The sequence below is a fragment of the Ranitomeya imitator genome, chromosome 2, assembly GCF_032444005.1.
Source record: "Ranitomeya imitator isolate aRanImi1 chromosome 2, aRanImi1.pri, whole genome shotgun sequence".
NCBI classification, from domain to species: Eukaryota; Metazoa; Chordata; class Amphibia; order Anura; family Dendrobatidae; genus Ranitomeya; species Ranitomeya imitator.
Window position 1 is genome coordinate 334,016,723 of NC_091283.1, and position 15,804 is coordinate 334,032,526.

General features: G+C 45.6%; 1 protein-coding gene across 1 annotated transcript in view; it reads right to left on the reverse strand.

Moving 5' to 3' along the window:
• Positions 1-263: 263 nt before the first annotated feature.
• LOC138666500 (zinc finger protein 250-like) overlaps positions 264-15,804 on the reverse strand; it is a 59,853-nt gene continuing 44,312 nt past the window's right edge. Inside the window, exon 8 of the mRNA XM_069754715.1 lies at positions 264-3,853. Coding sequence (XP_069610816.1) covers positions 2,577-3,853 — 1,277 coding nt within the window. The 3' untranslated portion in view covers positions 264-2,576. The remainder of the gene's footprint in view (positions 3,854-15,804) is intronic.

Here is a 15,804-nt window from a genome sequence, read left to right on the forward strand (position 1 = left end):
GTCGGTCACCCTGACCGAACACCACAGGTGGCGTCACGAACCCCTGACAGACTGTACCACCACCTTCATTGGACGCCCCTTAGCAGGGTCGCGGACCGGGTCTAGCCACCGTGACACCCTCAGAACCGAACCAGAGAGGCCCAGTACCGAAACGCGTGGCCCTGTGTCTGGGGGCGATCCACATAGACCAAGGCTCATACCACTGAACGCCCGCTCTATCTTCCGGTGGTCAATACACTACACAGACAACACAGAGTTAAGGTAAAACATTGTGGCAATACTTTATTGAACCACAACACACAATAGCAAACAGAACACTCTCAGCAATTACCCCAAGATGGTGCACATTACAGGGCCTCACCCTTCCACTGACTCGCCGAGATAATGGCAGAGAGGAGGTAACGACAAGTGTAGGGAGATATCCGAGAGCAGACCCTTGGCTAAGATCCAGAAAAGCCCGTACAAGGTCCAAAGCCAGTTGACATGATGTCAGAGCTCCCAGGGTCGCTATTCCACCTGTGATGCACACACAGAGAAGAAGTAACGAAAAGCGTAGGGAGATGACCAAGAATTGTCCATAGAGTCCATACAAAGTCCAAAGCCAGTTAACACGAGAGTCACCACCTGGCTTATCTGACCATCTCCATGGAACCAGGCGACCAGCGGGTCCCAAACCTGGCTTTCTCCAAACACATCCATGGTTCAGAGATGGTCACTTGATCAGATCTGTGTCCTTCCAACCGTAGCTGAAAACCCCTAGCTTGTTTCCTATAGAATCATAGATCAGTGTCCCTCGTGATGGTGCCATGATGAATTGGCTGCAGTCCTTTCTCTTGTCTGTTGTGTGGTTTGCAGAATGTCCGGCTGGTAGCTCTGTGTTACTTCAGTCTCTCATGATGTGATCTCTGAGTCTTTTTATACCCAAGACATGTAAGCAATTTTTAGAATTACCCAGTGTCCTTCGGTCCAACATCAAGATAAGGTAAACAATAGTAATGGGATCACATAGCACTATTAGCATATCAGCACAAATCAATAAGCAAAGCTTAAAACACCCTATGTACAGTCACTATTACAGACTTACACAGTATGTTAGATAGTATATCAGTTGGCAAGTCTGTCTTCTTGACCCACCAGACATAAACACTTAAATTCACAAGCCAATATACAGATAAAAAGCCAGTTCTTTTGGTTTCAAAAACATGGTTGTCTGGGAAATTAAGATACAATCTGGTTTCTTCACAGGTGTGCTGCCTTATTCTGCAGTCTGCCTATGGGGGGGATGCTGCCTTATACTAGAGTCTGCCTGTGTGGGGGGTGCTGCCTTATACTACAGGGTCTGCCTGTGGGGGAAGGGGTGCTGCCTTATAATACAGAGTCTGCCTGTGGGTGCTGCCTTATACTACATAGTCTGCCTGTGGGGGGTGCTGCCTTATACTGCTGGGTCTACCTGTGGGGGGGTGCTGCCTTATACTACAGAGTCTGCCTGTGGGGGGGGGGGTGCTGCCTTATTCTACAGAGTCTGCCTGTGGGGGGGGTGCTACCTTATAGATAGGAAGGGGGCACAAGATGTTAACAGCACACGACAAGATTAGGGCCCAGGATGGAAGCAGCACATACCAGGATTGAGACCATATGCCAATATAAATGCTCGCCACCCGGGCGTAGAACGGGTTCAATAGCTAGTTGGCCTATATTCAAGCGTGACTAAACGAAAAAAAAAACTAAAATCACATATCATGTTATCCAAAACAGTCAGAAAGCTAGCCATATATTGGCAGATCATAGACTTCAAACTATATATTTTGTAAGTTTCTAAGCCACTCCAATGTCAGGAATGGATTGTATGTGAAAATACAGTATATACTCCTAAGGGTACACTTAACTTCCAGAGATAATTTCCATACTCATACTAAGTAATTGCACTGATCTCCCAGACATCATGGTTACACATATCCCTAGTCTTTATAAAGATATTGCACTCATTCCCTGACAAACCACAGCATGGCAATTAGTTAGAAGCTGCTAATGATCTTTGGAGCAGGTAAGTTTCTGACACTGGAGTGGCTTATAAACTTATGAAGCATATAGTTTGATGACGTCTGGGATCTGTCTATATATAGCTTAGTTTTCTGACTGTTTTGGATAACATGATACAAGATTTTAGTTTAGTTTTGTCTAGTCTCGCTTGAATATAGGTCAATATTACATAAAGTCTCCTGATAAGTCATCTTTGGTGAGGACGACAAAATCTGTAGAAATGAGAGGCTTGGAGTGCGAGTGTGTATACGTCACCTCACCCTATGTACTGAGACGCGAGTTATATGTTTTTTCTATTAGCCACTTTCTGACTAACCTTCAGGGGGTGAATGGGTATTGTTTAACATTTGGAATTAATAATGTTTAGTTTTATCCTTTTGTCAGCAAACATGAGGAATGACAAGAGACAACCCATTTAAGAAGATCCAATTTTGGTTAAAACTATTCCAACAATATGAACATAAAAATGGCTTATCCCCTATGTGACATCTCTGATGTTTATTAACAGTTAGTTTCCAAGTAAAATATTTCATACATTAAGAAAATGAAAAAGGCTTGTTCTTTGTGTGACTGCTCTGATGTCTAACGAGAAGCGCTTTCCGGTTAAAACATTTCCTGCATTCTGAACAGGAAAAAGGCTTCTTCCCTGTGTGAATTCTCTGGTGCGTAACACAATCTGATTTATTGATAAAACATTTCCCACATTCTGAACAGGCAAAAGGCTTCTCCCCTGTGTGAGTTCTCTGGTGGGAAACAAAATGTGATTTCTGTGCAAAATATTTCCCACATTCTGTACAGGAAAAAGGCTTCTCCCCTGTGTGAGTTCTTTGGTGGGTAACAAAATGTGATTTATGTGCGAAACATTTCCCACATTCTGAACAGGAAAAAGGCTTTTCTCCTGTGTGGGTTCTCTGGTGTATAACAACATTTGTTTTATGTGCAAAACATTTCCCACATTCTGAACAGGAAAAAGGCTTCTCCCCTGTGTGGATTCTCTGGTGCGTAAGACAATCTGATTTATTGTTAAAACATTTCCTACATTCTGAACAGGAAAAAGGCTTCTCCCCTGTGTGAGTTCTCTGGTGTCTATCAAGAAACGATTTCTGATTAAAGCATTTCCCACATTCTGAACAGGAAAAAGGCTTCTCCCCTGTGTGAGCTCTTTGGTGGCTATCAAGAACCGATTTATGATTAAAACATTTCCCACATTCTGAACAGTAAAAAGGCTTCTCCCCTGTGTGAGCTCTCTGGTGGGTATTGAGAGACGATTTCTGATTAAAGCATTTCCCACATTCTGAACAGGAAAAAGGCTTCTCCCCTGTGTGAACTCTCTGGTGGGTATCGAGAGCCGATTTCTGATTAAAACATTTCCCACATTCTGAACAGGAAAAAGGCTTGTCCCCTGTGTGAGTTCTCTGGTGGGTAACATAATGTGATTTCTGTGAAAAATGTTTCCCACATTCTGAACATGAAAAAGGTTTCACTCCAGTGTGAATTCTCTGGTGAGTAACAAAATGTGATTTCCATGTAAAATATTTCCCACATTCTGAACATGAAAATGGCTTCTTTGCTTTAGGAGCAGTTTGTTTTTTATTGCCTCTTTTTGGACTTTGATTTTCCTTAGTAGTCGGTAATGAATCAGAAGATGGGACATGTTTCATAGGATCAGATGACAGATCTTTGCTGTGAATGGATGATGGTATATCTGGAGTAATAGCAATCACTTCAGTTGTATCTTGTAGGATCTCAAGATCATCAGATTTAAAAATTGAAGATGTCAGCTGTCCCTCTAATCTCCTGGTACAGTCATCTGCTAAGATAAAAAAAAACTATTTTCTAATAAAATATCCTTGAGTTTTATATTTTTGAACATTTCTACTTAAACTGTCCATAAAAACTTTAATTATTAACCAAGACAATGACATTCTTGCAGTGTGCTCAAACAACATTTAGGATCCCTGTATTTAGCAATACTATAGTGATAAGAACCCATTTAATTTATGGTTTGTGTCTCCTGGAGCACAATTTGGGCACTATATATTGGTAATAAAATGGCAATTGTGTAATTTTTCACTCTCCAACATCCACTGCGTGTTAATTTACAGAAAGTGGCTGTGGAGTCAAAATAGTCACTCCTCCTAAGGATCATAACCCTCAGTGAATTAATTTATAAAATGGAATCACTTTATGGGGATTTTGACTGTTCTAGTTTTCTGTCATTTAGTTATATTAGGGCTTCTGCATATGGTGTGTCCAATCTCATCTGGGATCTGTTCCTGCTGTCCAGCTGGAGAAATCTGCTCCCTACTTCAGCCAATTGTAAAGTACCACACCCTACTAAACCTCAAAGCACATTGCCGGAATCTGCCTGATACCGCGTTGTTCTCTGGTTGAGTCCTCTGTGCTCAGCTTGCGGCTTGTGTATTTGTTTCCTGTTGTGACCGTGGCCAGTTTACTGACTACTCTTGCATCTTCTGATTCTGTATTCTGTCCTTCTGGTTCTGACCCAGCTACCTGACTATTCTTCTCACCATCTAACACCACAGAATAGCAGATAACACCATGGTCCAAGCCTAGGGGTACCTTTGTAAGTCCAGATTCCATGTAAGGGTGCTAAAGAGTGATGAGCAAGGCAATCCTTGGAATATGGAAAGCAGAGAAGATAGTGCCAAGCATGTTCATGGTGGACATCTTTTGAGCTGCCAAATGACCATGAACAGTGCTCCCAATACATTGTGTCATTAAACTATTCCAGCAAGATCCGTATTCTAATAGCTAAATGGTGCTCCTTCCCTTCTGAACACTGCCATGTGCCCAGACAGTAGTGTACAACCGTATATAGGGTATTGTGCAAATCTGGAAAATAATTTGTAAGATCCATTTGTTTTCTATAATCCTTTGTGAAGAATTCCAAACTTACCACCACATAAAGTGACACATGTCAGATATGAAAAATGGGGCCTGATTAGGAACTACTGAAATGATCAAACTCAACAGTCTTCATCAGTAATAAATGAGTAACTAGTGGTGAAACCTTTTCATTTAGTAACAGCAGGTGGTGGTTGTTATCTCAATTGGCAGCTCGAAACTTCATTATTTCTTTTTTGTCAAGCCCCAGTGGATTATCTCTTATTAGCATCTCTCTGGTGTAATTAACATTAGTCTCCGAGACTTCACAATCTAAACTATCGTAACCTCCAATATTTTCAGTCTGATGAGTTTGAAGAAGAAATATTAGGCATTTAAAGAGAACTGTGTATAAGGCCGGTTTCATACGTCCTGATATTTCCGGCACCGGAAAAAACAGTACCAGAGATGTCCATGTTTGTAATACTTGTGGCACACGTGTGGCACACGTGTGGCAACCGTGTGTCGCTCGTATGTAGCATCAGTACCACATGGACGGCTGGCAGGGAAGAAGACCTACAGTAAGCACTGTTCCCAGGCAGTGGGTGCTGAAGATGCTCTCATCATTCTCCCCTGCTCTGCTAGCGAGGAGAATTATGAGAGTTATATTAAAGTCAGAATGATGACAGCAGGTGGGGCTTTTGGGACTATTACTCCCATTAACCTACACCTGCTGCCGCTAAGAACAGTGACACCAGGAGCGGATGATGGGGGTATTTCTTACCCGCCGCCTGCTCTATAACTAAATACATTAATGAAAAACCTGGCGTGGGTTCCCCTGTATTTTCTTTAACCAGTCTGGCAAAACTCATAACTGGAGACTGCAACCCTCAGCTGTCAGCTTCAGCAAAGGCTGGTTGTCAAGAATAGAGGGGTCCCCACACTTTTTTTTTAAATTATTTAAATAAATAATTTAAAAAAATTATATGGGGGTCCCCCCATTTTTGACAACCAGCCTTGCTAAAAAGCTGACAACTGGGGGCTGGTATTCTCAGGCTGGTAAGGGGCCATGGATATTGACAACCCAGCCTAAAAATAGCAGACCGCAGCTGCCCAGAAATGGCTTATCTATTAGATGCACCAATTCTGGTGCTTTGCCTGGCTCTTTCCACTTGCCCTGTAGCGGTGGAAAGTGGAGTTCATATTTGTGAGGTTGATCTCACCCTTGTATTTCCAGGTGACATCATGCCCACGACTTAGTAATGGAAATGTGCCTATAAGACACCTCCCCATTACTAATCCTATAGCTATTTGGTAAATAAAGACACAGCCAGAATAAAGTCTTTCATTAGAATTAAAACAAAACACAGTTCTCATGGTGATCTGCTGTGAAGTCACTTAGCTTGAACTGTGGTGACCTCATCACTGAATATTTCCCATGGTCCTGAGGTCACTGCAGTTCAGCCCGACTGGGAGCCTCGATGATGTCAGAGCTGGTTAATGATGCTGCACTCGCAGCAGCTCATTCACCAGTAGTTCTCAGCCTGGACAGTCACAATTTGGCACCATCCAGGTTGCCAATTAATTATCCCCCAGACATGAATTACGGCGTGGGACAGAACGACAGACAGGTATGGTATATTGTTGTTTTTTATTTTATTTTTATTACAGGAGAATGAGGGCTTCGGTGGAAATAGGTGTTAGGTGAGTATAACTGTGTTTGTTATTCTTAAATAAAAATGGAAAACTGTGTTTTGTTTTATTTTGAATAAAAGACTTCATCCTGGCTGTGTCTTTATTTACCATGTAACTATGATGTTAGTAATGGATAGACACCTATCCATTACTAAGCCATGGGCTTGATGTCACCTGACAATACAAAGGTGACATCAACCCCAAAAATATGCCACCACTACAGGCAAGTGGAAACAGCCAGGCAAAGTGCCAGAATTGGCGCATCTAATAGATATGCCTTTTCTGGGTAGCTGCGGGTTGGTAAATGTTTAACCCCTTCATGACCCAGCCTATTTTGACCTTAATGACCTGGCCATTTTTTGCAATTCTGACCAGTGTTCCTTTATGAGGTAATAACTCAGGAACGCTACAACGGATCCTAGCGATTCTGAAAATTATTCTTTCATGACATATTGGGCTTCATGTTAGTGGTAAATTTAGGTCGATAATTTCTGCGTTTATTTGTGAAAAAAATGGAAATTTGGCGAAAATTTAGAAAATTTCGCAATTTTCACATTTTGAATTTTTATTCTGTTAAACCAGAAAGTTATGTGACACAAAATAGTTAATAAATCACATTTCCCACATGTCTACTTTACATCAGCACAATTTTGGAAACAATTTTTTTTTTTTGCTAGGAAGTTATAAGGGTTAAAACTTGACCAGTGATTTCTCATTTTTACAACAAAATTTACAAAACCATTTTTTTTAGGGACCACCTCACATTTTAAGTCAGTTTGAGCGTTCTATATGGCTGAAAATACCCAAAAGTGACACCATTCTAAAAACTGCACCCCTCAAGGTGCTCAAACCCACATTCAAGAAGTTTATTAACCCTTCAGGTGTTTCACAGCAGCAGAAGCAACATGGAAGGAAAAAATGAACATTTAACTTTTTAGTCACAAAAATGATCTTTTAGCAACAATTTTTTTATTTTCCCAAGGGTAAAAGGAGAAACTGGACCACGAAAGTTGTTGTCCAATTTGTCCTGAGTATACCGATACCTCACATATGGGGGTAAACCACTGTTTGGGCACATGGTAAGGCTCGGAAGGGAAGGAGCGCCCTTTGACTTTTTGAATGAAAAATTATCTCCATCGTTAGCGGACACCATGACGCGTTTGGAGAGCCCCTGTGTGCCTAAACATTGGAGCTCCCCCACAAGTGACCCCATTTTGGAAACTAGACCCCCCCAAGGAACTTATCTAGATGCATAGTGAACACTTTAAACCCCCAGGTGCTTCACAGAAGTTTATAACACAGAGCCGTGAAAATAAAAAATAATTTTTCTTTCCTCAAAAATGATTTTTTAGCCCGGAATTTTTTATTTTCCCAAGGGTAACAGTAGAAATTGGACCCCAAATGTTGTTGTCCAGTTTGTCTTGAGTACGCTGATACCCCATATGTGGGGGTAAACCACTGTTTGGGTGCACGGCAGGGCTCGGAAGGGAAGGCATGCCATTTGGCTTTTTAAATGGAAAATTAGCTCCAATCATTAGCGGACACCATGTCACGTTTGGAGAGCCCCTGTGTGCCTAAACATTGGAGCTCCCCCACAAGTGGCCCCATTTTGGAAACTAGACCCCCAAAGGAACTAATCTAGATGTGTGGTGAGCACTTTGAACCCCCAAGTGCTTCACAGAAGTTTTCTTTCCTCAAAAATAATTTTTTAGCCCAGAATTTTTTGTTTTCCCAAGGGTAACAGGAGAAATTTGACCCCAAAAGTTGTTGTCCAGTTTCTCCTGAGTACGCTGATACCTCATATGTGGGGGTAAACCACTGTTTGGGCACATGCCGGGGCTCGGAAGTGAAGTAGTGACGTTTTGAAATGCAGACTTTGATGGAATGCTCTGCGGGCGTCACATTGCGTTTGCAGAGCTCCTGATGTGCCTAAACAGTAGAAACCCCCCAAAAGTGACCCCATTTTGGAAACTAGACCCCCAAAGGAACTTATATAGATGTGTGGTGAGCACTTTGAACCCCCAAGTGCTTCACAGAAGTTTATAACGCAGAGCCGTGAAAATAAAAAATCATTTTTCTTTCCTCAAAAATAATTTTTAGCCCGCAATTTTTCATTTTCCCAAGGGTAACAGGAGAAATTGGACCCCAAAAGTTGTTGTCCAGTTTCTCCTGCGTACGCTGATACCCCATATGAGGGGGTAAACCACTGTTTGGGCACACGTCGGGGCTCGGAAGGGAGAGAGCACCATTTGACTTTTTCAACGCAAGACTGGCTGGAATCAATGGTGGCGCCATGTCGCATTTGGAGACCCCCTGATGTGCCTAAACAGTGGAAACCCCTCAATTCTAACTCCAACCCTAACCCCAACACACCCCTAACCCTAGTCTTAACCTTAATTCCAACCCTAACTCTAATTCCAGTCCTAACCCTAAGGCTATGTTACCACATTGCGGATTTGTGTGCGGATTTTTCCGCACCGTCTTTGAAAAATCTGCAGGTAAAACGCACTGCCCTTTACCTGCGGATTTCCAGTGTTTTTTGTGTGGATTTCACCTGCGGATTCCTACTATGGAGCAGGTGTAAAACGCTGCGGAATCCGCACAAGGAATTGACATGCTGCGGAAAATACAACGCAGCGTTTCTTCGCTGTATTTTCCGCACCATGGGCACAGCGGATTTGGTTTTCCATAGTTTTATGTGGTACTGTAAACGTGATGGAAAACTGCTACGAATCCGCAGCGACCAATCCACTGCAGATCCACAGCCAAATCCTTCACCGTGTGCACATAGCCTAATTCTAACCCTAATTCCAACCCTAGCCCTAACTGCAACCCTTACCCTAATTCTAACCCTAGCCCTAAGTGCAACCCTAGCCCTAAGTGCAACCCTAGCCCTAAGTACAACACTAACCCTAAGTGCAACCCCAACCCTAAGTGCAACCCTTAGTGCAACGATATCCCTAAGTGCAACCCTCAGCCTAAGTGCAACCCTAGCCCTAAGTGCAACACTAACCCTAAGTGCAACCCCAACCCTAAGTGCAACGCTAAGTGCAACGATATCCCTAAGTGCAACCCTAGCCCTAAGTGCAACACTAACCCTAAGTGTAACCCTAACCCTAAGTGCAACCCTAACCCTAAGTGCAACGATATCCCTAAGTGCAACCATAACCCTAAGTGCAACCCTGACCCTAAGTGCAACCCTAAGTGCAACCCTAGCCCTAAGTGCAACCCTAGCCCTAAGTGCAGCCCTAGCCCTAAGTGCAACCCTAACCCTAAGTGCAACCCTAGCCCTAAATGCAACCCTAGCCCTAAATGCAACCCTAACCCTAAGTGCAACCCTAACCCTAAGTGCAAGCCTAACTCTAAGTGCAACCCTAGCCCTAAGTGCAACCCTAACCCTAAGTGCAACCGTAAGTGCAACCCTAACCCTAAGTGCAACCCTAACCCTAAGTGCAACGCTAACCCTAAGTGCAACCCTAACCCTAAGTGCAATCCTAACCCTAAGTGCAACCCTACCCCTAACCCTAACGGAAAAACAAAAATAAATATATTTTCTGTATTTTATTATTTTCCCTACCTATGGGGGGGGATAAAGGTGGGGGTTTATTTACAATTTTTTTTATTTTGATCGCTGTGATAGAACCTATCACAGCGATCAAAATGTACAGGGAACGAATCTGCTGGCCGGCAGATTTGGCGGGCGCACTGCGCATGCGCCCGCCATTTTCCAAGATGGCGGCGCCCATGTGAGAAAACCGAGGACACCGGGAGGGACACCGGGACTAGGTAAGTATGGGGGGGTGCGATCCGACAGCGGGGGGGGGGGGGGTTAGGGCGGAGGGGAGGACGGGGGAGGGTCGGAGGGGAGAGGAAGGTGCTTAGGACAGGACGGAGGGGTACGGAACGCTGACAGCAGCTGCAGATCGCCGCCGTCAGTCGGTGGGGGGGCCAGATCGGGGTCTCCAGCCATGGCCGATGCTATTGCAGCATCGGCCATGGCTGGATTGTAATATTTCACCAATTTTCATAGGTGAAATATTACAGATTGCTCTGATTGGCTGTTTCACTTTCAACAGCCAATCAGAGCGATCGTAGCCACGGGGGGCGAAGCTACCCCCCCCCTGGGCTGTACTACCACTCCCCCTGTCCCTGCAGGTCGGGTGAAATTGGAGTTAACCCTTTCACTCGATCTGCAGGGACGTGATCCCTCCATGACGCCACATAGGTGTCACAGGTCAGATTGGCACCGACTTTCATGACGCCTATGTGGCGCCAAAGGTCGGGAAGGGGTTAATCTGTATTTGTAGTTTTCAGTTAATGAGATTCTTGTGCTTCAGGGTGGGGCTTTAGGTGGTGCTCTGCGTATATATTCATCTGTATTGGCTTATGACAGGTCACTGATCCTTCACTGACCTGCCACCTATTTTACATAAAAAATTACTTCCAGCAAAATGTCACCGACGATGGCGGCGCCTGCGCAGTAGCATCTGTAAGTAAGAGATAGATACTACTGCACAGGTGCCGCCAGTGTCATTTGTAAAAAAAATTTTCCTTACATTAGCCACAATATTATATATATTATCAACAATAATATTAACACTATTATATGCATTATGTAAAATAGGGGGCAGGTCACTGAGGGATCAGGGACCTGTCATAAGCCAATACAGATGAATATGTAAGCAGAGCAACACATAAAGCCCCGCCCACAGCCCCACCCACAGCCCCGCCCCAGAGCACGAGAATCTCATTAACCGAAAACTACAAATAACGATTAAACAACAACCGCAAGACAGATTTCGTCAGCCAAGGTATCATTTTAAGCAGTATAACGGCACTGACCTGACACGGTGTGTAAGTTGCTGTGCACAATCCTGCTGACAGGTTCCCTTTAAATTTAGATCTTAAGCATTTGGAAGAGGCAATGAAGAGCTTTTTTTTTTCAAGACTATCAGAGAGTTACAGACTCACATTAGTCATGAAGGCCGATCCCACCACAATCAAACTATCATACAGAATGAACAGGTAAAAAAAAGACAGAATAAAAAAAATGTTACATTCCCAACAACAATGTTTGTAAGAGGGGAGAACACTAAACCGGAGTTTATGGTGGACCATTGGAGCTACTATGAGTCCTGACCAAAAGCATAGAGAATGTATTAGCGCCCCCATTTCAGGAGAAATTGTGCAGTAATCTGAATTCCTTAGGATGGAAAACATAATGGAATTCATGTTGTTTAAGTCTATGAAACCAGGGCTCGAGCCATGCCAACACATCTCCTGCAGGCGTGAATAAATGTATATTACAGCCATCAGCCATGTACAGCTTAGAGATATACCATGTGTGATGCAGTGACCCATGCTGCAGCTAGGGGGCGATGTGTGGGCTCCTCAGGATACGCATGGAGGCGTAACTGGGTTTGTGAAACAGTGTTTGGCTTAATTGTAAATGGCCAGTATGTGTCGCAGAGGGAGTCTGCACTGTAAGCCAGTATTGTTGTTCTGGGACTTGTAGTTCCATAAGAGTTGTGTTTGTGTAGCTTTAAAGGGAGGCTTACAGGCTTAAAGGGAGAGCTGGGCAGGTCTGACTAACCACACACACATCCCACCTATGGGAGTGGTTACAGGTACATAACGTGACCATGGTTTGGGTCACATGTGTCTGGGGGAGAGAGTGTATGGACCTGAATGGTCTGTGTGTTCTAAGATCCTGGATGCCCTGAGTGTTGGGAGATCCTGGAAGTAGGATCAGATACCTGAAGAGCACATGGTGAGCCCATGGATCTGAAGGTCTGTGTTGGAAGATCCTGGGAGTAGGACTTCCTGAATAGCACATGGAGAGGCCGTATGTGCAGAGTCTGTGATGGCACTGCGTTGGGAAGCTACTGTTTCTTCTGCGGGTCTGGACTGTCGTGAGTGCAATGGTCACAAGGATGGTGATCCCAGTTAGACAGTTTCCCCAGGAGAGAGGACTGAGAGGAGGTCTGCGTGTGGAGCAGGAGCTCCAGGAAGGTAACGGAGGGTTGGGGGACTGTGTGTTCTGACGCGGGTCAGTTAATGAACTGTGCGGTCACCCATGGTAACTGGACGGAGTAAGGTCCAGCATGTTTTGTGAGCGCAACTTAGTGTCATGTTTCGGTACAGTGTGTAATGGAATGTACGTGGTACGGTTTATGACTGCATAATAAATCGCATAGACTGTTTAAGTGGAAAATGTTCCTGTGTGCCTTAAATCTCGCAGCCAAGTGAGTGTCCCCCAATACATTCAGTAAGCGCTATCTTACATATGGTGCTAGACTGCGATCAACGGTCCAGGAAGCACTTGTGGAGGTGATTGCTGTAACTCGGCGGGGTTATGAAGTTTGCTTTGAATTAGCGTGTCCCCCCAACACATTCCGTAAGCGCTATCTTACACATGGCCAGGGGCGGATTATCAGAGGGTCAATATGGGCGGTAGCCCAGGGCCCAGTGGTCTGGGGGGGCCCTGGGCTGCCGCACAGATTGACCCTCCACTAATCGTCTGTGAATGCCCACCGCCGGGCCGGCATGTATGTGCCCCCGGATCCGGTGGACAGAGAGAGGGGGCCCGCATCGGGCCCCTTCTCATCTGCTCACCGGGCCCCTTCCGGCGCTGCGGCGGTTTCCTATTGACGTGCGGGCACGCGCCCGCACATCAATAGTTAACAACAACAGCCGCCAGCCAATTGGAGGCTGGCAGCTGAAGTCGGCCGCAGCGCACACGTCGCCGGCGTCTGACGTCATTGTCAGTCGCCGGCGAGTGTGCGCTGCTTCAGGGAGCTCGCCGCCTGGAGCGCGGACAGGTGAGGAGACTGCTTGTTTTTTGTTTTTTTTGATCAGTTATCAGTTATCGGTGGACACACTGGGGGGCAATGCTGGAGGACACACTGGGGGACAATGCTGGAGACACTGGGGAAGATTGGAGGACACACTGGGGGGCAATGCTGGAGACAGTGGGGCAGATTGGAGGACACACTAAGGGCAATGCTGGAGACACTGGGGGGCAATGCTGGAGGACACACTGGGGGGCAATGCTGGAGGACACACTGGGGGCAATGCTGGAGGACACACTGGGGGGCAATGCTGGAGGACACACTGGGGGGCAATGCTGGAGGACACACTGGGGGCAATGCTGGAGACAGTGGGGCAGATTGGAGGACACACTAAGGGCAATGCTGGAGACACTGGGGCAGATTGGAGGACACACTGGGGGCAATGCTGGAGACAGTGGGGCAGATTGGAGGACACTGGGGGGCAATGCTGGAGACACTGGGGCAGATTGGAGGACACACTGGGGGCAATGCTGGAGACAGTGGGGCAGATTGGAGGACACACTAAGGGCAATGCTGGAGACACTGGGGCAGATTGGAGGACACACTAAGGGCAATGCTGGAGACACTGGGGCAGATTGGAGGACACACTGGGGGCAATGCTGGAGACAGTGGGGCAGATTGGAGGACACACTGGGGGCAATGCTGGAGACACTGGGGCAGATTGGAGGACACACTGGGGGCAATGCTGGAGACAGTGGGGCAGATTGGAGGACACACTGGGGGCAATGCGGGAGACAGTGGGGCAGATTGGAGGACACACTGGGGGCAATGCTGGAGACAGTGGGGCAGATTGGAGGACACACTAAGGGCAATGCTGGAGACACTGGGGCAGATTGGAGGACACACTGGGGGCAATGCTGGAGACAGTGGGGCAGATTGGAGGACACACTGGGGGGCAATGCTGGACACACTGGGGGCAATGCTGGAGACAGTGGGGCAATGCTGGAGACAGTGGGGCAATGCTGGAGACAGTGGGGCAGATTGCTGGAGGACACACTGGGGGGCAATGCTGGAGACAGTGGGTAAGATTGCTGGAGACAGTGGGGCAGATTGCTGGAGACACTGGGGCAGATGATTGCTGGACACACAGGGGCAATGCTGGAGACACTGGGGCAGATGATTGCTGGACACACTGGGGCAATGCTGGAGACACTGGGCCAGATTGCTGGACACACTGGGGCAGATTGCTGGACACACTGTCTGGGGGCAATATGCTGGACATACTGGGGCAGATTGCTGGACACACTGGGGGTAATATGCTGGACACACTGGGGGTAATATGCTGGACACACTGGGGGCAGGACTGGAGGCATGGGCAGAATGGAGACACGGGGCATGATTGGAGACACGGGGCAGGATTGGATCATGGGGCAGGATGGATACGATGGAGACAGATGGGGCAGGATGGGGAGATCATATGGTGTAGAATGGATACTCATGAGTGCAGGATGGGAGAACATATGGCTGGAGCCAGGAATGAGATAAACGGGGCCAGGGTGGGGAATATTATTACCATAGGGGCTAATTAAGGGATATTATTACTGCAGTGATGTATTTATTTTATTTTTTGAGTATACTGTTCTAAATGGGGGGGCGGTCCTGTTACTGTGCAGAGTGACACTATATCACCTTTTTATCTTCATGTGGTGTAATGTAGAAGTTGTGAAAAATTAAGTAATGTGTTCTGCAAGCGGAGCTCGAGATAACTGTGTTATTTCCTGCAGAAACGAGTCCTGGCTGGAAGAAATGATGGCGGTCTGTGCTGGATGAAAGATGAAGGACTTCACCTAGAGACGTCACTGGTGAGTCAGTGTTACCTATACACTGACACTATACACTGTATACTATATACAGCGGTCCTGTGTACAATGTCACCAGTGATCACTGTATTATCTATACATTATATACAGAGCTCCTGTGTATAATACCACCAGTGATCTCTGTATTACCTCTACACAGACACTGCATACTAATTACAGATCTCCTGTGAATACTGGCACTTATGGTGATAGCATTGTGTTTTTTTGCTTTTTTTTCATTACTGATCAGTATTGTAGTATTCAGTCACTATGTGGTGGTAATATGTGGTCTGGAAATGGTGTTGTGGTATTTGTCCCTTGTATGTGCTATTTGGTCATCAAGTGGTGGTAATATGTGGTCTTGACATGGTGCGGTGGTATTTGTTCTTTGTATGTGATATTATTCGATCACTGTGGTTGTAATTTGTGGTCTGGTCATGGTGCGGTGGTATTTGTTCCTTGTATGTGATATTATTGGTCAAGATATACCTAAATTGTATTGCAGATTTTAACAAATATTTAATAGGTTACAGTAGAGTAGGGCCCGGCCATTTTTCTGGAATAATCTGGTT